Source organism: Rhinatrema bivittatum, chromosome 4, assembly GCF_901001135.1.
Source record: "Rhinatrema bivittatum chromosome 4, aRhiBiv1.1, whole genome shotgun sequence".
In the NCBI taxonomy this organism is placed as follows: domain Eukaryota; kingdom Metazoa; phylum Chordata; class Amphibia; order Gymnophiona; family Rhinatrematidae; genus Rhinatrema; species Rhinatrema bivittatum.
The window spans coordinates 457,862,334-457,883,928 of record NC_042618.1 but is presented as its reverse complement, the minus strand read 5'-3'; the positions used below and the strand labels follow the sequence as shown (position 1 = coordinate 457,883,928).

Below are 21,595 nucleotides of genomic sequence, written 5' to 3'. Positions count from 1 at the left end.
TTCCCTCCCCCTCCCAGCCGAAATCGATCGTTAAGACGATCGAGGACACGATTCACATCCCTATTGTGCGCTGAGTGAAAAATTACATTCTATAATTTGTTTAAAAAATGCCCCTTTGTTTTAGTATTATTTGAAAGGATAAATAACAGTCTCCTATTTCATTGCGCCCCAGTCATGATTTTATGAACCTAATACTACTACGGTATTATTTATCATTTCTAAAGTGCTACTAGACATACACGGTGCTGTACAGATACACACAAGAGACAGTCCCTGCTCCATGGAGCTTACTGTCTAGTCAAGACAAACATACAAGACAAAAGAGTTTATGGAAAGTGTAGTTATAGTAGAGAAGTACTTATGATTTAAAAAAACAACTTCAAAAAGGTGAGTTTTCAAACTGGATTTGAATATAGCCAGAGAGGGAGTATGATGCAAGGCATACAGCGCGGCAAGATGGAAAGCGCAGAGTCAGGAGCTGGCCGTGGATTAGAAGGGGATAGATAAAACCAATGAATGGAGTGTACCAAGAAGGGTGGAGGGAGAGAGAAGAGAGGCTTGGTAAGGAGAAGCTTCGGAGTGAATTCATTTATAGATGAGAAAGTGAAGCTTGAACGGTAAGCAGAAGTGGACGGGGATTCAGTGCAGTGAGGTGGGATGACTAAGCAACTTTCTTAGGCTGGAAGCAGGAACCACGCAGCCTTTCTTCTTAACAAGTACACTTTATTTACTCTTATCCGCATGCAACAGAAAGCCTGCTTACCTCCAGCAGCCATGCTCACAGCTTTAGTTAAGACAGCAACATATGCAGGAGCTGCCTTATCCTGGACCCCTGCTAATCCCTGCTGGGCTCTGCCTCTTATCCTGCCCAGCCGGGTCCCGCCCACAGAGCTCTCGCCCTCTAAGGGAATTAAGGTGGACCAGGCCACTCCTTCACAGGTGACTTGAGAAGAGGGGGCTACAGGGTCGAAAAGAGGGGCTACAGGGTCAAAATGATGTTAAAGGGAGATCATTCTGTGCAGCCAAAGTTTGACGGCATTACGGCGGAGAAAGATGGTTCAGCGGGAGGCCCACAAAGAGCAAATTGTAGTAGTCGAAGCGGAAGGTGGTTGAGGGTTTGGGCAGAGTGATCAGAAAGGAAGAGACCGATTCCAGCGCTATTCTGCAGGAAGAAACGACAGGCTTTAGCAGAGTTTCGGACGTGCGTAGAGAAGGAAAGAGAGAGAGGCATGAAAGATAACCCCCAAGGTTATGGGCCGAGGAAGCCAGGAGGATGAGAGTGCTAGCCACAAAGAGGGAAGAGGCGAATGGGGTTTGGGGGCAGCAAAAGAAGTTACATCTTGGCCGTGTCAAGCTTAAGGTGGGAGCGGGACATCCTGGAATGTTCCATCTCAGCTGTCACTTTTCCAAACTGAAGAGCCCTCGCCCGTTCAGCCTTTCTTCATGAGGGAGGCCTTATAACCCTCTATCCTTTTTGCAGCCTTCTGGATTGCAGTTTGACACCTCGGCACTAGCATTTCTGATTTACAAGATAAAGCCATTGTTTTTGTGTGGACATACTATATTTTTACATACATACAGGTCCATATTAAAAAAAAAAACAAAGATACAGGCAGAATTAGTGGCCATCCAGAGAAAGGCTACCAAAGTGGTGCAGAGTTTGCCTCATTATGACTATGAAATGAGATTCACAATCCTAAATATGTCTTCTCTAGAAGAGAGGAGGGGGAGAGTTGGGATATGATGGGAGACATTTAAATGCCTCAAAGGCATTCAGCTTTACTTCGGTATAAAAAAGAATATAAATAAATAAATGATACGCAGCTCAAAGAGGGTAGACTCAGGAATAATGTAAAGGCCAAAAACAGCAGCAAAATTCAAGAGAGAATGAGAACAGGAGGAAAAAGCTGGAGATTCTGATTTGTTGTGTATGTCCTGACTGGACTGTAAGCTCTGTGTATGTCTATTACAGCTTTATAAATGATAAATAGTAGTGCTGGTAGTAGAGATCTGATAAGGTCCTTAGTATTGCATCAGGAATGGACCTTGCTGAAGTTTTTCATGTTTCTAGGTTCCTGTGTAGCCCCTGACACAGTCAGCTCTTGGGCATGGGGACACATGGAAAGGTTCACTGACCAGGCATGGTCCCATGACCTCCTGGAGTTTCTGCACAGGGGGTGGGGGAGGGGAAGTAATAGTCTTTTAAGACCCTCAGAGTTCTTCTTCACATCGAATCCAGTTCTGTTCAAAACTAAAAACTCTTTACTGGCAATTGATAAGCAGATAAAGTCCAGAACAGAACACCAGTTGATAGTGCACCGACAGTAGCATAGTCCAAAATAGTACCAAACTAAACTCGGTCTATTTTCATAACACTCCACAAGAATCCACAACCACATTCAGCTCTTTGGGGAAGGTACTCTTCCTTCCTGGGCCCTCCCAATACCTTGTGGGTAGAGCAGGCTGTCTTCTTGTTTTCTTTTTCTCTTTTCTGTTCCTTGTCTTGCCAGTCAGCACCACGGGGATTGCCTTTCTGAACTATCTGTCAGTCAGGATCAGTCATCAGTGGAACTCTTTCTTCTGTCTGAGTGACATCCCCAAGGACAAATCCTCTCTGATTCTCTCTTCTCAACTTCCTCCTTCACTCTGTCAATCTCACGTCCAGACTTGAACCCTCTTTTTCTCTGGCACCTTCCCTCTGGAGGGATAAGGTCCGTTGGTACCGCACCCCATGAGGAGATGGAATAACTGCCAACTCCTGGAATCCTTTCGCCTACTCCCCTGCAACATAGGGATGCAGGAGTTTTAGTAACTGTCATAAATTTCAGGAATTCCACCCTGAATTCCCTTGTTAGTTATGCAGACAGCCGTCACAAGGTTGCAGACTGCACTGTATAGCTAGGCAAAACAGCAGAAACTGTTTAAATGCTGGACATGTAACAAAGTGGGCTAAAGAGCAAGCAAACATATACCAGTAATCTAGAGGGATTCGCTGGTTACAATCCCACCTGTGTGGCTGACAAAGCCCTGGATATGAAACTTCCTCATTTACTCACAAAAGGCAAGAAAACCAAAGATGACGTAAATACTGCATGCTGGGAAATACATAAATAATCATTGGGTGCTAAAGTTTACCTAATACAGAAATAAGTAACTTGTTTACTGCTTAAGTTGACTCTTAGATCATGTAGGCAACACGTGAGCTTGTTCATATTTATTAGTTACAGGAATTTAATGAAAAATGAAATAGTTATAGTTAAAGTTAGATTTATTTATATGCCGCCAAAATCCTAGGCAGCTAACAATGTACGTGCACAATAAAATATTAAATATTAGTTAAACATAGCTGTGAAAATTAAAACCTGACGAACATAAAACAAAGGGTAAAATCCTTGAAAGCTAAACATAGACTTATCGATACTGCTAAAATACATAAAACAAAAATCACTGGTTTTGCGACATAGCACAACACAATAGAGTAGCAAATACTGACTGCTGATTTGTTAAAAGCTTATTAGCAATATCTGTAGATCATATATAATGTGTGAATTTGTCATCTGCGCCACTCAGAAAGTGTGGGACCTTGGTTTTTGACTGTAAGCTGTTTCATCAGTTTGCAATCTGATAAGTGGAATAAAAGAGGAAGTCCCTGACTGCATTCTGCCTCTCACTGGTGATTACAAATGTTACTTTTTACTTTTGCAGAGAGTCCAGCAGAAACATACAAAGTCAAGTTAGGGTCCTTCTGGGAAATCCCAAAAGGTTTTTCCTTAGGGATTTTCCACATAATTTTATTTATTTATTTATTTATTTATTTAACTCTTTTCTATACCGTCATTCATGATACCGATCATATCATATCGGTTTACAGGGAACAAGGGGATTATAACATTAAAATTAACATTGAAAAAGAAGCAAAGTTACAATAAAACAGGGTCGAGTGAACTTGGGAGCCAAAGTAATTAGAGGCTAAGGTTAGACAGAGTAAACTTAACAAGCGGCATATTGGAGATGCCTAGAGACACATATATAGACATTTATAATGTAGCCACATTGTAAATGACAATAGATAAAGGCCTGCCGAGCGGCGATTTTATGTGTATTTACCCAAAGTAGACCAATTCCCACAAGGAATTCAACCCCCAGTCCTACTGTGTCCCCTTTAGGGCTGCAACCGCCGCTTCATGCAGGTTTCTCCATCCCCTCTAGGAAGCCCATTGCAGCCCCACCCCTGCTGCTCTGGGCTGCAGTCGTGGCTCAGTGAAGGTTGCCCAGTGCCTTCATTACCTTTCATTTGCCACTAGGGGTCCCTGTGTTCCATGAACTCATTGCATCTGTGACAGGCTTTTTAAGAATTCTGAGCACTTCATCAGGGCCGTGATGAAACTCTGGGTTTATATAGTACAGAGAAAGTCATATGAACCTTCCCAATAGAGAGTGTCACGCCTCCCTCCCGAGACACTCCTCACCTAAGGGGGCAGGGTCTGGTTGAGACCCCCAGCACACACTGAGGGCACTCAGACCAGCTAAGGCCACTGCTGCCATTTTTCTAAGAGGGTAACAGCCTAGGAAGGGGCAGAATTTGGCATCCCCTCCACCTATGCTGACAAAAGCACATCCCTCGAGAAGATGGACAATGGAATACAGGAGGCCTCAGGTGCTTCTGCATTTTGTCCAGTGAAAGCCGTAGCATCCACCTTCTTTTGGTTTTGGTTTTTTTTAACAGAAATCACAGCAGCGGTGCCGTATAGGAGGATGTGCGAATGGAGATACGAGCCCTGTGCCAGTCCCTGCGTTAAGACATGCGGTGATCCCGAAGCAGCCGCCTGCAAGTTCCTTCCACCGTAAGTCGCATTTCTGCAGAGCAATTTCGGCAGCCAGCATCTAACTTGGGAGCCATCATCCTGCCCACCCACATCTGGGAGGAAGCGCCAAACCCACCCCATTAAATATCTAGGAATATCAACTGGCTTGAAATCTCACATTGATTAAAAGAACAAGAGCTATAGCATGGATTGCAAATACCAAGAACTTGCAACAATATTGTTCATCAAATTTCCATCTCTAATCAGTAAAGGTTAAACTGGAAACCACCAGCTGCTTCCAATGTGATTATTAGTGCTGTATTCAAGAGACTCTAATTCAGAATTTGACTTTTGAACAACATTCAGGGCCAAGAAGACAATCTTCCCTCCCCGTATACTTTCAGAGTATAATTACATCAGGAGAAGACTAGCCCAGGGGTTGCACTTACCCTCACCTTGGGATCCTGTAGTTAGGTTTTTGCATTACCACCCGTATTAATTCACATTCTTTTCTATCTGTGTTAATATTATGCAGCTACATCTCATGAACCCCAGCCATTAATATGTGAGTTAAACACTGCTTTGCTGCGAGTTAATGGCCAATATTAATGCAGTTTGGCACATTGGCCCCCATCTTTCTGATCTTTCCATTTTTTAAAGAATGTATTGTTTCTCTTTTTCATTTTTCCACTTGAACTATTATTATTATTTTTTTGCATAAAGGGTAGAGGGGTGCCTTCCGTACTGTCCTAAGAAGATGATTCTAGATGAAATCACCCTTAAGTGTGTGTATCCAGAAGACTGTGAGTACTGCACCTCCTCCTCCAGCTGCTTGCTTTCCTGCTTTCTGTGTGTGCAGTATTAGTATCAACATTACTCTAATGCTCCAGTGCCCAGTAGTTCTTTAAAATTCAGTGGGAAAATTTCCATTTTTCAATCTTGGCCATCTACAAATGAAACACAAAAACTGAAGATTGTCAAAAGATCCTATCTGTGGACGCCAGGGCAAAAAGACCGAGGGAAGAAGGGGTAAACTCACATAAATGCAGACGCCAGCCTCTGCTTTTTGACAGTCTTCTGTGTTTTGTGCTTTATTAGCACATCTGAGTCATCGTTGCCTAATTATTTCTGTGGAAAGGCTGAAAAAGATACTTCTGTTTACAGAGTGGATCAGTTATTTCATTGTATTACTTTGTGGAGGGATCGTGACCTCTGGGAGTGAGCCCTTCCACAGCTCCACATCTCCCTTGTCCCATCCTTGGGTCTATAGAAATCCAAACAGGGCAGGAGCGATCCCCAGGAGCTCCTCCTGCCCTGCCGAATCTCTTCTTCGAAATGGTGCTGGCCGTACAACCAAAGGGCGCTGTCCAACATCACTTTTAGAAAGGAACTTGGTGGGACTGGAGTGTCTTGAGATTGCTCCTGCCACATTTGGATTTCTACAGACCAATAGATGGGGTAATAGGGCTCTGGGGGTTAATGGGAGGTAGGGGAAGGCAGGTGGGAGGCAAGGGGGGGGACTTCAATTTTTAAATGTTTGTGGCATTGATGATTTTTTTTTATTGATAGTTTCTTGAAAATGAAAGAAAAGAAAAACAAAATGTTTTTGTTTTTTTTAAATAATGAAATGAAACAGGAAATTTGATTAAAATTTCCCATTTTGTTTCAATGAAAGCATATCCCTAGTGACCACTTATGATTTCCAACCAGTTTAGCCAGTTTTCTGTTGAACAATGAATATACTTTTAACTGCACTGAGAGAGGAACATTTTCAGTCAATTAATGAAGATAAAATGCCTTTTACCCACACACATTGCTTTGAAAATTGTCCTGTATATGACAGTTTGGATCTGCAGTCCTCTCATGCATTTTCATGAGTAGTTTTGTAGTGTTTTAGATAATAACGAAGCATTCACGTGAGAGTATTGAATGATATTTTTCAACTGCAGTTCATCTGGGCCTTCATTGGGTCAAAGTTTTAGGAGAAGCATCCTGAAAAATGATTGCATCCTTAAGCAAATTTTTCCCTTTGCATGGACACTTGATAAGATAACCATTACATATATATCCATTGCATAAATTGACTCCCTTGCTGCCATCAGGAGCTGGATATAGAAAGCTCTTATTTCTTATTTAGATTGTCCATAGATATATTGTTCTCTGATTTTATATTTGATTTAAATCACAATTAAATATATATTTTGCAGGCATCCCCATGAAACCCACGGAAGCAACAGCTGGAACAAAACCTCTGAAAACAAAGCCCACAGTATCAGCATCTCATGCCACAGTTATCACCGAGAAAACTCCTCAGACAATATCTTTCATAGAAACTGCATTTATATCCAATACAACAGATGGACAAATAGGGATTGTGCCAACTCCCACAAGACTTATTGCAAAGATAACCACAACAACATATACAACCTTAAGGGGAGTAAATGCTACCTCAGGAACTCTATCAACTGGTATTCATGAGTTGGAGTCAACAAATGCAACCTCTTTGTTAAGTTATCCTTCATCGCCAATTCCAGACTCTTTGAACACTTCTACAGTAACCCATAGAACAAGTCCTAGTCCACAGGCAACAGCCATGTCTTCAGCAAGAGTTCCTGCTACCTTGCAAACATCAACATTAACAACTGCAACCACTCCTCCAACATCCATTTTGGCTTTTCATACCTCAAGTCCTCCACCAGGCCATTCTACATTATCAACAATGTCATCTTTAATGCCAGCTTCATTTTCACTAGGAACTGCAATGTTATTTACAACTTCAACAACCTTAAGCTCAGGACTAGCTTTTGCCACTTCTGAAATACCTACAAGAACTTTAGAAACTGAAAGGCCATCTCAGGAGTCTTCAACAGTATTTTCATTACCTGTATCAACCACAGTGTCACCTACATCTACGTCAGTAATTGAGAGAACAAGTCCATCACAACTTACACACTTACCATTAACATTGAGTTCTGTTATTCCCTCATTATCTACAATACCCTTAAAAGCAACTAGCATTACCATTACTCAATCTAAAGTTCCCCCAACCTCTAGTTTTAAACTCACATCAGCTATTTCTCATACTTTTTGGAATCTTTCCAGACCAACAGTTTCCAAAACCAGTCCTCCTCACTTACCCACGCGCTTATCATTGTCGACAACTCAGGCAACAGCTCAGATGACAACAAGTTCTTTGATCAGAACTTCATTGTTGAATACATCCTTATCCTCCTCAGCACAAAGTCATACAACTCATTCACAGCGTACAGAAACATATGAAACTGAAAGGTCATCTGTAAGCCCTTTTACAGACTTGGCACTATTATCTCCAGTTACGACTAATGTATCTTTATTAACTTTAAGAGCAACTTGGTCTTCCACAAGTCCTCGTACAACACACGCAGTGTCTACATTAATGCCTTCTCTACTGACATCTGAAAAACAGAAAGCAACTAGTGAAGCAATGAGTTCCTCTAAGATCATTGGTCCTTTTACTGCATCCATATCTGTTCCAGACATATCTCAGCCCACAGAAGAAATCATGACAAAATTAAGTTCAGCAGGCATCCCATCTGTGTCACATATTACCACATTTCCAATTTCATCTGCTTTTGAAATGCCTAGAATATCCTTTAGGACTACAACCTCTGCTATAAGTCCATCTACATTACCCATAACAATAAGTCTGCCAGCTGCTTCTCAAATTACCAGAAATATATCTAGAATAACAGAGTACTCAGAGAGACCTCCTACAGTGTCCAAAACTGCTTCTTCATTATCAGTAACGTCTAGCACATCTACATTACTGTCAACAGCTAAATCAGTTCTTTCTGCAACCTCTGCTATAACACTCCAAACAACAGCATCTTTCCCGGCTTCCTCACTAAACATGACGTCATCTTTGACATCAAGTGTAACTCAGGTTCCAACAACAGAAGGCTTGTCAATCAGTCCAGGTTCATCATTTGTAACTGCTTCCTCAGTGATTCCCAGAAACTATACGTTACCTGGAAGCACAGGCGCTTCAGCAAGTACTTCTGGATTCAGTGTAGAGAGCCTGTCAACACTCTCCACAGCCTCACCTTCAGCTTTCCCTAGTTCTCAGCCATCACATACTGTAATGTCAACAGTGCTGACTTCTACAGGACGTGAATCAGTATCTTCATTACCAGCTACAGCCACTCATTCCACAATGCCATCTACAACCCTGGGCATAGGTAAACCTATTAACACTACTTTCATAACTATTGCTCCTCCCACAATAACATCTACAAGTTTTTCATTAAATTATTCCATATCTTCTAAAATATTCTCTACCACTTTACAACCTTCTGCTACTGGAAGGACCACGGGTACTTATGTCAGCCATTTTGAACATTACACAACCCATTCATCAGAACCAACTCAAGGTTCTTCTCAGCCATCTTCACATACTTCAAAAATTACATTACCAGCTCCTATACATTGGATAGATACACTTAGTACTCAAGAAGCACCAAGATCTACACCAGTGGAAACAGCTGGTGTCATGACTACTTCAATTGTGACTAGCAAAGAAATGAAAACGGTTCCTTCTATAGTATCAGAAATAAAACATGTGCCAACCACTGGGAGAACTGCACCAACTACTGAAGAAACATCTAAACTACACTTAATGACATCTTCAATTACAACAGCTCCAGTTACAAGCATAGTTAGCTTCTCAACAGCGAAACCAATCTACCCTTCTAAGGTTACTAATATAACAGTGTCAGACTGGTCTAAAATTCCACCCCACAAAACACTGAAACCTTTATTTAATTTGACAGAATCAGAACTCATAGTGACTTCACAAAACATCACCTTTACAGATTCCTCTTATCCTAGTGCGCAACCTTTTGGGACACACAGTCCATCAACGGTCACTGAAGTGACAGTAAAGATTACACCACCACCTGATCATACTTCATTTGGTACCATGATCCATACGCTATCTTCAACGAGCCCATCAGAGTGCATGGTATGACTGGTTTTCTCAACCTACCCATATCTGTTTATCTTTCTACTTTTAACTTACCTTACTACCTGCATGATCTATTTCTGACTAATGAGTAGAATGAGGCTGAGGAGCACAAAATTGCGTAAAGGCTGATTCATGCACTTACAGGGCAAATTGTGTGTGGTGTTTGCAGTGGAGCACATTGCCATTTTAGCAAGCAAAATATAACTAGTTGCTTTGCAAATACATTTTGTGCAATGTATGAGTCATGCAACATTTTATTTGAATTCAGAGTTAATGAGTGACTGTGATGCAAAACTATGAAGACACAGTAAAACTACGCATGAAAATAACATCGCAAAATTGATTTTGCACAAATTTTAACTACACCTCACTGAGGTGTAGTTAAAGCTTTTGCAAAAAGTTCCACTAATTTGCTAGAAAAATAGCTTATGCTAAATCGGAAATGGTGTTCAGAATTCAGCATATTTTAATGCAGTACCCTTAAAATTGTTGGAATTGACTTATTATTCTCATTAGTCTTTTTGTGCATTCATATTAACATGGGCGGTTCAGGATACTCATTATGTCACGTGATCACAGGACTGATTTTTGGGATAAGGGGAGCTTGCTTCAAAAGAGAAAGAGAGAGGGGACAAACATGTAAATCCCCTTTGTCTAATTCTTCTGAATCCTGACTTGCAAAGTTCTATAAAATGGCAGTCAGGAGAGGCTTGATTCCTGTAAAAAACCCTAATAAAATGAAGACAAATTACCATTAAATTAGTTTAAATTTCAGCTCTGGAGTTGCTCAGGGGCGTGGCATCCATTATATATCCAGCAGTCAGAACAATAGGATGTTGATTTTTTTATCCATTAAACCTAAATCTGGAGTACCTTTTTACCCTGCAGCAACTCTGATCAGTATTCTGAGACTGAATAAAACAAAAGTGTGGCCAATAAGCAGGGACAGATTCAGGATTTTGCCGCTCATAGGTACCCTCAAACAGATTCAGCAGAGCTGAAAGGCAGCAAATCTTAGCCAGTCTGCTGCCCCTAAATGTTTGCTGCCCTAGGCACAGGCACAATGGGTGCCTATTGACAAATCCAGAGCTGGCCATAAGATGGAAACTCAGGGCACGCCAAGATGGAAAGCATCTTCCAAACTGATCACCCCCAGAGCATTCATTCATTCCTTTCCATTTCTTCACAACAGCCCAGGTATCTTGAACCTGTAGACGGGTGCAGCCAGTACGTGTGTATTAATATGGGATGGATGCTGTACAACGTCTCGAGGAACTGTCACAAGAACGTGGAGAAGCCCGACTGCGGTTTTCGAGGGATGCCGGTTCAAGTCAACAGTGACAGCTGCTGTCCAGAATGGGAGTGTCCTTGTAAGCTGACAGACACTCCTATCTTAAGATTTTCCCAAAGTTCAGAAGAATTGTAGTGTTTCTTTTAAATTATTATTTATTGGCATATAATTTCATTGCTCAGATTTCAGAAATGGACAAAAGTCCAGCTGTAGTTTTTTGGGTTTTTAAAAATTTTTTATTTGCTACTTTGCAATATTTCTGCACAGGTTTTTGTCCTGAGCCCAATTAAAGCCACTAGTGACTGCTGCGCTATTTCAGAACTGCGCAATGTAACATTGGTTCCTATTCATAGCCCAGAACATTCCAGACAAGTGGGTTTTACATCCCTACCAGCAGATGGAGGCAGAGAATAAAAACATTTCAGGCACTGTTACTTAACCTAGAGTGCCACCTGCAGTCCCTCAGTATTTCTATGTCTCCAGCACATGGTAGAGGTGCAAACCTGCAGTCTGAACATAGTTAAAAAAAACAGAGAGTAGAGTTAGGAAAGAGAAGAAGGAAGAAGCGAAGGCGGTGCTCCCCGAGGTGTTAGGTTCCTTCGTGAGACATTCCTCTGGTTGAGCAGAGTAAGCGTGGGGGGGAGGGGGGGAAGGGGTTTGGAAATCCTCGGCCAGGCTCAACCTTTGATTTCCAGGGGGAGGGAAAGCAAGGGGGTCTTGGTTTCCTCACTCCTCCTGAGGCCTTCTCACCCATTCTGGCTGTCTGCACCAGCAAGGAGCACCCAGAAGCAGGAAAGTATAACTTCCCTTTGTTTCCTCTTGTTGCTTGGGGGCTGTATCTTTTAAAAAAAAAAAAAGTATCTTGTAAGCTTTATCTGCAGAGGCAGTCGGCTCACTTCAGTGTGAAAAGGGAGGCCACGTGGCTCTTGTTGCTTCAGCACTTGGGGCCGGGACAGCATCAGCAGCGGCATTGGAGCTGTTTTTCCTCCCACGCGGGGATATTTTTAGCTGTGAGCCATGTCGCTCTTCATGTTGCCTCCCACAAAGCACAGGAAAGTCTGTTGGGCCTATGAGGGGTGGCAATCATGCCTTAATGCAGCCCTACTGTGCCCTAGCTGTGCCTCTGGAGGCAAAGGGGCCTCAGCAGAGGGCTCAACAGGCGGACGCTGCACTCATTCTGCAGAGCCAGCCCAGGAGGCCCCAGGGGGATTGAAGGAGATGGCGGCCATTTTGTCTCCATGTAGCAGGAGGCCTGCCATGGAAGGGAAGTGCAGGGACTCTCCTCCCCTGCTTTCTCCAGTACAGTAAGAGTCTGGAGAAAGTAGAGAGGTGACAGCGGAACCAGGGGAAGACCTGGCAGGTGTAGAGGACAGTGAGCACAACAATTTTTCCGTGGATTTTGTTTGCTGCTGCATGAAGCCTAGCTCACTAAGAAGGAAGTGGTGGGTAAGTGGTCAGCCACCCAGAAGTCCCAGAGCACAACTAAGATGCCTTGAGCGGAGGCGCCTCCAAAGTCGGGAGGCATTCTTCACCTGCTGGGCCTGGGATGATTGGGAGTGGAGGAGAACTCCTCTGAAGAATCAGAAGGAGACAATCCTCAGGAGGATCCATTCATTGACCAGGGTGCTGATCAGGATGCAGATCCTGTGACTGTCCCGGGGGTAGTGATCCAGATGTGGAGAATATTCCTCTCGCGGAAGAGGATGACCCTAGGTGATTGTTCCATAAGAAGGAGTTACAGCCTCTCATCCGCCAGGCTCTGAATGAAATGGGGATCAAGGTTGTACAGGAAGATTCTGACAACTAGGGGTTGAACCCAGTATTGTACAGACTGCGTGGGCCACTGAATACTTTCTCTTTGCCGAAGAAGGTGAAGGAGCTGATTGACCAGGAATGGGATTTCCCTGAGGCAGGACTGAAAGTGGCCAGGGATATAGCCAGGTTGTATCCCTTGCCAGAGGACACTTTGGAGCTTTGGAAGCTTCTGAACGTGGATGCAGCGGTGTCGGCGGTGATGAAGAAGATGAACATCTCTGTGGCAGGGTCGGCGGCATTGAAAGATGTCCAGGACCAGAAACTAGAGGTCTTGTTAAAGAGGCTGTTTGAGGTCTCGGCTCTGAGCCTTAGATCTGTGGTCTGAGTTAGCCTAATACAGAGAGATTATTTGATCTGGGTGCAGAAGGCACAGGAGAAGACATCGGGGACCTCTGCTGATTCTAGCTAGGAAGCTTGGTTGGAGGCGGGGTAGCCTATGTGGCGATGCCGTGTATGATATGGTTCGGACTTTGGCCAGGAATATGATGTCCATTGTAACCACTTGAAGGCTCCTGAGGTTGCTTAATTGGTCGGTGGATGTGGGGTCAAAAGCGCAGCTTTGCAATCTCCCCTTCAAAGGAAAGTTGTTGTTTGGGGAGGATCTGGAGATGCTGATGAAGCATTTGGCAGATTCTAAAGGGAATAAATTGCCCAACGATAAGAAAGGGAATAAGAATACTTTTCCGCTGCGTGCTTGCTTTCGTGAGATGAGGAGATTTTTCTCCAACAGCAGTTCTTCTGGATCCATGCAGAAGCAGGGTTCAGGAAGGCAGCAGTCCTTTCAAGGGGGGGGGGGGGCATAGTCCAGCAAAAGATAGCCCCAAACAGGGTTCTGGAGGTGCAAAATCCATCCAATGAAGGTGGGCTGGTCCATACTTCCCTGGAAGCTATCGGAGGAAGGTTGTTTTGTTTTTACGATCAGTGGGTTCTGGAAATAATAAGGGATGGCTATGCCTTAGAATGTTTGTGCCCGCTTTGCCCATAAAGCGGGTGGCAGTGCAGGACACCCAAGGCTGCAGCAATTGGAAGCCATCATCCCAGTGCCACAGGAGGAACAGGGTCGAGGAACGATTCTGTGTACTTTGTGGTCCCCAAGAAGGAGGGCTCCTTTCGGCCCATTCTAGATCTGCAAAAGATCAATGCGGCCTTACGGCTGCCGTGTTTTCAGATGGATTCATTGTGGACAGTGATTGCAGCGGTAAGCATGGGGGAGTTTCTCACCTTCTTGGATCTTCATATTCCCATCTGAACAGACCATCAAAAGTTTCCATGCTTCACGGTGCTAGGAGAGCATTTTCATTTTCAAGCTTTTCCCTTCAGACTGGCTACCGCATCAGGAACATTCACGAAAGTGATGGTGGTGGTAGTGGCGGCCCTCAGAAGGGAGGGTATACTAGTGATCTGTACCTGGATGATTTGCTCATTCGGGAAAAATTGGAGGTGGAGTATCACTGTTCCATTTGGCGGGTGACGGAGTATCTAAGGTCCCTGGGCTGGGTCATAAACTTGGCAAAGAGCCATCTGGAGCTGTCCCAGTTGCTGGATTATCTGGGAGCGCACTTCAACACCCAGTTAGGCAGGGTGTTTCTTACCACAGAGAGGGTGGTCAAATTGCAGTCATAAGTGATTTGACTGATCTGGCAGTCCCCAAAGTCTGGAATTATTTAGAAGTGCTAGTTTCCATGGCTTCTACACTGGATTTGGTGCCATGAGCCTTTACTCTCATGTGACCTCTTCAGAAGGTGCTCCTGTCACGTTGGAATCTGTTGTCTGAGAAATTTCAGCTACCGTTACCGCTCCAGGAATAATCCAGATCCAGTCTCTCGTAGTGGCTGTCGAGTCCAAGTTTGGAGAAAGGAATGGATCTGGAAGTTCTGGACTATGTGTTTGTGACAAAAGATGCCAGCCTCAGTAGTTGGGGAGTGGTATGTCAGGGATCTACAGCCCAATGACAGTGGTCGCCAGTGGAGGCATCCTGGTCAATCAACCATCTGGAAATGAGAGCGGTGTGCAGGGTGTTGCTGTTCTGTCTTCCTCGGGTTCAGGGACATGCAGTGTGTATGTTCTCAGACAATGTGACAACGTGCAGGTGGACTATCTCAGCAGACAACAGCTGGACCCGGGAGAATGAGAGCTGTCAGCGGAGGCCTTTGCTCTCATTTGGCGCAGGTGGGGCGAGCCTCAGTTTGATCTCAGGGCAACATGGAAAAATGCCAAGGAGAGCAGGTTTTTCAGCCACCAGAGGGAGTTCGGCTCTGCAGGGATCGATGCTCTGGTTCAGACGTGACTAATGAGATTTCTATTATATGTGTTTCCCCCATGGCCACTCGTAGGTTGAGTGTTATGGCGCATTGAGCCACATCCAGGAAAAGTGAACCTGGTAGTGCCAGAGTGCCTGCGCCATCCATGGTTTGTGGCTCTAGTTCAGCTGGCAGTAGACGGCCTGTCCGATTAAGCCACCTGAGGGGAGTGCTGCCTCAGGGACTTATCTTTTGGGAAAAGGCAGATTGCTTTTGAGAGTCAACATTTCCGCTTGAAGGGGTATTCAGAGACGGTGATTACTACTCTTGTTCAGGCTAGAAGATCCTCTACTTCTCTGGCATATATCTGATTTTGGAAATTGTTTGAGTCTGGGTGTAGGGTTCATGATGTTGATCCTTTGCAGGCGAATGTTGCCCAGGTCTTGGCCTTTTTGCAAGCTGGCTTGTCAAAAGATTTAGCCTATAGTTCTCTCCGAGTCCAAGAAGCAGCCTTGGGCTGTTTCAGAAGGAGGTTGCAAGGATGACCCCTAGCATCTCATCTGGACATAGTACACTTTCTTAAAGGAGCAAAGCATTTGCATCCTCTGGTCCGTAGAATTTGTAGGTCTTGGAATTTTAAATTGGTTCTTCGAGTATTGTGTGGACCCAGGGCCGGTACAAGGGGATTGGGCGCCCTAGGCACCTTCAGCCTCATGCCGTGCCCCCCCCCCCCCGTCGTGCTGCCCCCAGCCCCGCCCCTGGTCGCAGCCCTGACTCTAGGGGTAGGGACCACATGCCGCTACTCCCCCACCCCAAAAAACCCCCTCATAAAACACCTGGTCCAGCGGGGAGCCTGGGAGCGATCTGCCGCTCCTGGGTCGTCGGCTGCCACTAATCAAAATGGCGCCGGTGGCCTTCAGCCCCTACCATGTGACAGGGGCTACTGGTGCCATTGGTTGGCCCCTGTCACATGGTAGAGAGCTAAAGGCCACCGATGCCATTTTGGTTAGTAGCAGCTGAGGCCCGGGGAGCGGAAGATCGTTCCTGGGCCCTCCGCTAGACCACCAGGGGGGGTGTCGGGAGGGTGGCACGATGGGGGGGGGGGGGAGGCAGGGTGAGGTGGGGGCTGGGCAGAATTTTGAAGGGGCACTTTTTTCCCTTTCAAAATTCTCCTGGCTGAAGTAGCCGTGAGTGGCGGCGGCGCCTAGCTCGTTTAGTGGTTCCGCCGGCCCTGTCTGGACCTCCTTTTGAACCATTAAGAAGGACTTCTTGGAAAGACTTTACACTGAAGATGGTATTCTTGGTGGTGATTTGTTCAGCTAGATGAGGTTTGGAGCTTCAAGCCTTATCGTGCAGAGATCCTTTTTTGCAAATTTCTGATGATGGAGTTTCATTGCATGCAGTGCCTTCCTTTTTGCCCAAGGTTGTGTCAGCATTTCATCTTAGTCAGACGGTGGAATTACTGGGCTTTCCATGCCTGACCTCCGATTCTCCCCATGCAAGGGGGCTTCATCTTTTGGATGTGCATCAGGTGCTATTGTGGTATCTCAAGGTGACAAATGGCTTTTGAAGGTCGGATCATCTCTGTTTTCTTCATTGGACCAAAGAAGGGTTGCAAAGTGGCTAAGAGCACGATTGCAAGGTGGTTGAAAGAGGCAATTGTTTCAGCCTATATTTGTAAATGTCAGTCAATCTCTGAGGGATTGCAAGCGCATTCTACTAGGGAGCAGGCAGCCTCCTGGGCAGAGTGTCAATTGGTTTCTCCACAGGAGATTTGTTGAACAGTGACTTGGTCCTCCTTGCACACTTTTACTAAACCTTACCATTTGGATGTCAGGGCCCCAGAGGATGCCTCGTTTTGTGAAAGTGTACTGTATGCGGGTCTTTCAGGTTCCCACCCAGTGTGAAAGACTTGGGTACATGCCACTTGTCTGGACTGATCTGGGGTATGAACAGGAAAGGAAAATTGGTTCTTACCTGATCATTTTCGCTCCTACAATACCCTAGATCAGTCCAGACTCCTCTCTCCTTATTATTTTGTTTGCGTCCATCAGTCGCAGACGGCTGCGACCGCTCTGCCTTACCTCTTTTCTTCCCTTTTCCTCCTCTTTGGGCAAGATGGCTACCTCCGGTGACGAGTGCTGAGGGCCTCGGCATCTCCAGTCTAGCATGGGCATTCCAGTCCGCCATGCTCACTCCCGTGGCCTCCTAGGGCGCGCACGCACACCTCTCCTACGCTCAAATACACGTCATGGCGGGAACCTCGGGGCGTCCCCAACGCATGACGTCGATACCTCTGGGTATTTCAAGCCTCCGCTTCGCTACCACCATTGAGTTAGCAAGGACTTCGGTTAAGCTACTCTGACCACTCTAAGCTGCACGCTTAGATGCCGCTCTACACTCCAAGGGCCTCGCTCCTTCAGAAGCTCAAGACACCTGCTCCTTGGGGGTCTCTTGTTTCCATCTCCCTTCGGGGCCTTACTATTTGATACAACTGCTCCTCGGGGGTCTTTCTCTCTCTCTCTTATTCTACAGGATCTCTGGACTACCAGGTACTCGCTCCTCAAGGGCCTACCGTTCTAGTATGCTGCACCACGGACCTTCGGTCCCACCATCTCTACCAGGAAGACACCTACTTTCCTGTGAGTAGCCTATAGTTCCCACCATCTCTACCAGGAAGACGCCTACTTTCCTGTGAGTACCTTACGATCCGGTGCTTCAACTCCACCCACCAGGCTCGGTGCTGACCACACCGCAGGTCCCTGCCTCTTTGAAACATCTGGGTAAGAATCTACTTCTGAGACTGTTGAACGTATTGGCACCTCGTGGACCTCAGTGCCTTATCTTCCTGCTTCATATCATCTACCTACAGCAGTACAATAAAGCCTTCCATTCTATCTGTGTCTGCTATCTGATATTAGCCTATCACTGTGTTCCCCATGGGGGCTCCTCCTCGTGGGCGGAGTCATCTTCACAGCGACCAAGGGTCCACAATGCCACAAACACAACATTTTGAAAGACCTTTCCTGTTTCTGGAGGCTGCTGGTGATGCAGAATTTGAATGAGTGCTGCAGAATTTGAACAAGATTGTACATATTTTTCAGCTATTTTGAGATTGGACATTTTTCTTTACCCTACGTTAGGGTTCAGTTTTGTTGGGGGATCCAGCTTATTCCCCAGCTTGCTCTAGTGTGATAAATCCTTGGAGTTTGGGAAGTAATCATCGTGGCTTGGGTACAGGTCAATATTGAGGGACTGCAGGTGGCACTCTCGATTATGTAGCGGTGCCTGAAATGTATTTATTCTCTGCCTCCATCTACTGGTAGGGATGCAAAACCCACTTGTCTGGACTGATCTGTGGTATTGCAGGAACAAACATTAACAGACAAGAAGCAATTTTCCTTTTTCTACAGTATTTTCTGCACAATTTCCTAATGCGCCTCCATTTTAAGGCAGATCTGTGGTGTGACAACTCCTGAAAGGGGTGTTTCTGGCACAGTTTTTGCTGGCACTGATATTTAATTAAGATTTAAGCCTGTGCAGTATTTCAGCTTTATGAATTTTGCCTTTGGTTACTGGAGGAGAGTACACCAGGGCTTCATAACTGATGGCAGGTATTACAGCAGGCACAAGGTGACCACTGGGGCTCTCGAGAGAGCTGCGCTTGGTTTGCTGTTTATTTTTCTCAAAAATCTGGAAGAAAGAATAAGCAGCAGTCTGACTAGTTTTGCAGATGAGGCTACCATGTTATATAGAAAAATTTACTGCAGGCTCACTGATTTTACAGAGTAAAATGGATGTCCCTGAGAACGGGCAGAAAAGCGGCAATTAACTGGTTTGTGGTGAACACTTGAGGCTGATGTTCAAAGCCATTTAGCCCAATAACTCACAAGTTATTGGGAAGGCAGAGAGGCCAGGGCTGACCCTGAATAATTTCATTTTTAATAACGCCTGGTGTGTGTGTGTGTGTGTGTGTGTGTGCGTGCCAGGTGGGGGTGGTCCAGCAAAACACCTTTTTAAACATTTAGTCGGGAGCATGGATTCAGGCCACTAAGCCCATGCACCACTTTTTTTTTTTTAACAGGCCATCGCTAGTTAACCAGTGTTATTCTTTTGAATGCAGCCGGTTAAGCCAAAGTTATCTGCAGGGTCGGTGCAAGGGTATTAGGCGCCCTAGGCAAACCTTCTGCCTTGCGCCCGCCCCCCCCCTCCCCCCAGTCCAGGCTCCGGATCCGGCCCCGATCTCATTCACTCAGACAGGCCCCCTCTCTTACACCACACTTAGGTTCTTTGTCTCATTCACACACGCACGCTTCACAGTCTTCCGCCCTCTCTCTCACTGCTTTCTCGTACATACACACAAACAGGGGCGCCGCTCGTGGCCCACCGAGACTCTGATTCTCTTGGCCGTGAGCAGGATGGATGCTGCTCGCGGCCCACCAAGTCTCTACTCCATTCAGGCATGAGTGGGCTCTGCCACGCACGTGGTGTCACGTGGCTGCTGTTTGCCTCCCCCTAATAGTTGGCACCCTAGGCGACCGCCTAGTTCGCCTGTTGGGACACGCCGGCCCTGGTTATCTGGCCACATGAGGCCAGAAAACTTTGCACTTAACCGGCGCTATTCAAAAGAATATAGCCATTTAAGTGTAAAGTTATCCAGATAACTTTAATCAGAGATATTTAGTAGGATGTTTATCCCGCTAAATATCATGGATAAGCTTCTTTGGGTACATTCAGCTGGATAAGTTATCTGCTCTACATATTTTTGAAAATTGGCCTGACTGAATTGTTTTTCCTCACTAGGTCTCTGTTCTGTGCTGTCTGAGCTGAGTATTATCACGTTCGATGGCAATAACATAGCGCTGTATAGTGCTGCACCATACATTTTAGTCAGGCTCCCAAGGGAAACGATTGTGGCTCATATTGACAAATGCCCCCCTAATCTGGTAAGTACTTCTTAAAAAAAAAAAAGCAAAAACATGCTGGCCCCGTCATCCATGACGATTATACTGATGTTAAATTATTTTTACAGATATACCATGTTATGTTCGTTTTATGTTTACTGACAGCTGACTATCATGCTGGGTACTACTGTCGCCCTTTTATGTTTAAACTTTTTAAAAAAGTGTTGAGTTTTCTGCCTCGCCAAGTGGGTCATGTCTCCAGAAACAAAACTTCTCTCACAGCATAAGAAGCATCAAGATGATTTAAATATGCATGAGATAGGTTGGGTCAAATCAGAGTACAGGATTTATTCTGGTTCTTAAGATGAGACCCTTGGATGATAAATCCTGAGACAGCAGCTTAGGGGGGCCTTTTTTCAAATATAGAAGATAAGGAGAAGCAAAAAGATTATTTTTTGGTTGCAGAAACTTTAAGAGTATAAACAATATATTATTTAGCTTAGTTTACATCAGAAAATATCTATGTATTGCTGATCAAAGCTTTGGTCTAATTCATGTTTAATCTTCTTTTTTTCAGAGTTCAAATTCAATAAGAAAGCTAGTGAGTATCTAGATTTTAAGGACTCTTCCTTAATTAATCCTTTCCGATACAATACTAAAAAAATAACGATTCTAAAAGCGCTGCTTGCACAAAAATGGCCACATACACGCACATGAGGGCCTCGCACGAGCAACACGCATTTTAAGAAACCGGGAAGTAGGCGCATACATACGCGTGCGCGTGTCAAGAAGAATGGGGCAGAAAATGGGCGGGGAATGGGCAATCTGGAGCGGGGCAAAGACTTAACACGCAGAAGTCATTACACGCATTGGACCAGATTTTCAAAGGCCTATTTTAAAAAGGCCCGGCGGCGCGCGTAAAGCCCCAGGACACGTGTAAGTCCCGGGGCTTTACAAAAGGGGCGGGGAGGGAGTGGGGCGATCTGGGGACGGGGCCAGAGGCCTCCGCATGGCCGCTGGGCCGGGGATTGCGCACCGGCATTTGGCCGGCGCGATCAACTTCAGCCCCAGGGCTGAAGTAAGTTTGGAGATAAAAAAAAAGAAGACGAAAAAGGTAGGGGGGAAGGGCGGGGGGGAGGTAGGGGAAGGGAAGGTGGGGTGGGGGGGGGGGTAGGGAACAGGGGAAGGCTGTGTGGCTCGGCACGCGCAAAGTGCACAATTGTGCACCCCCTTGCGCGTGCCGACCCACGGATTTTATAACTTGCCGGGTAGCGTGCGCACATGTACGCCCACACACAACCTTTTAAAATCTACCCCATTGCATAAAACTGACCATGGCGGGTGTCGGCTTTTTATCCATGTAACTTTACTTCTGGTGCTGATGAGGATCAAATCTGGAGATCTCGAGTTTTAGGGCGTTTAGCACAGCGTGAGGGTTCGAGGTCAAGTGGGGGGCTCGCAGGATGAAGAACCAGAGGGGTCTTAAAGACCTCAATATGAGCTGGGCAAACTGGTGGACTACTTGGAAAAACTGTTTT

General features: G+C 45.3%; 1 protein-coding gene across 1 annotated transcript in view; it reads left to right on the top strand.

Annotated features, from left to right (window-relative positions):
- The window catches only part of OTOGL (otogelin like), a 205,429-nt gene that overhangs the window by 113,842 nt on the left and 69,992 nt on the right, over nucleotides 1-21,595 (top strand). Inside the window, exons 34-39 of the mRNA XM_029597118.1 lie at nucleotides 4,727-4,844; nucleotides 5,529-5,608; nucleotides 7,013-9,804; nucleotides 11,000-11,177; nucleotides 19,957-20,099; nucleotides 20,635-20,658. Of these exons, the coding sequence (XP_029452978.1) occupies nucleotides 4,727-4,844; nucleotides 5,529-5,608; nucleotides 7,013-9,804; nucleotides 11,000-11,177; nucleotides 19,957-20,099; nucleotides 20,635-20,658 (3,335 nt within the window). The remainder of the gene's footprint in view (nucleotides 1-4,726; nucleotides 4,845-5,528; nucleotides 5,609-7,012; nucleotides 9,805-10,999; nucleotides 11,178-19,956; nucleotides 20,100-20,634; nucleotides 20,659-21,595) is intronic.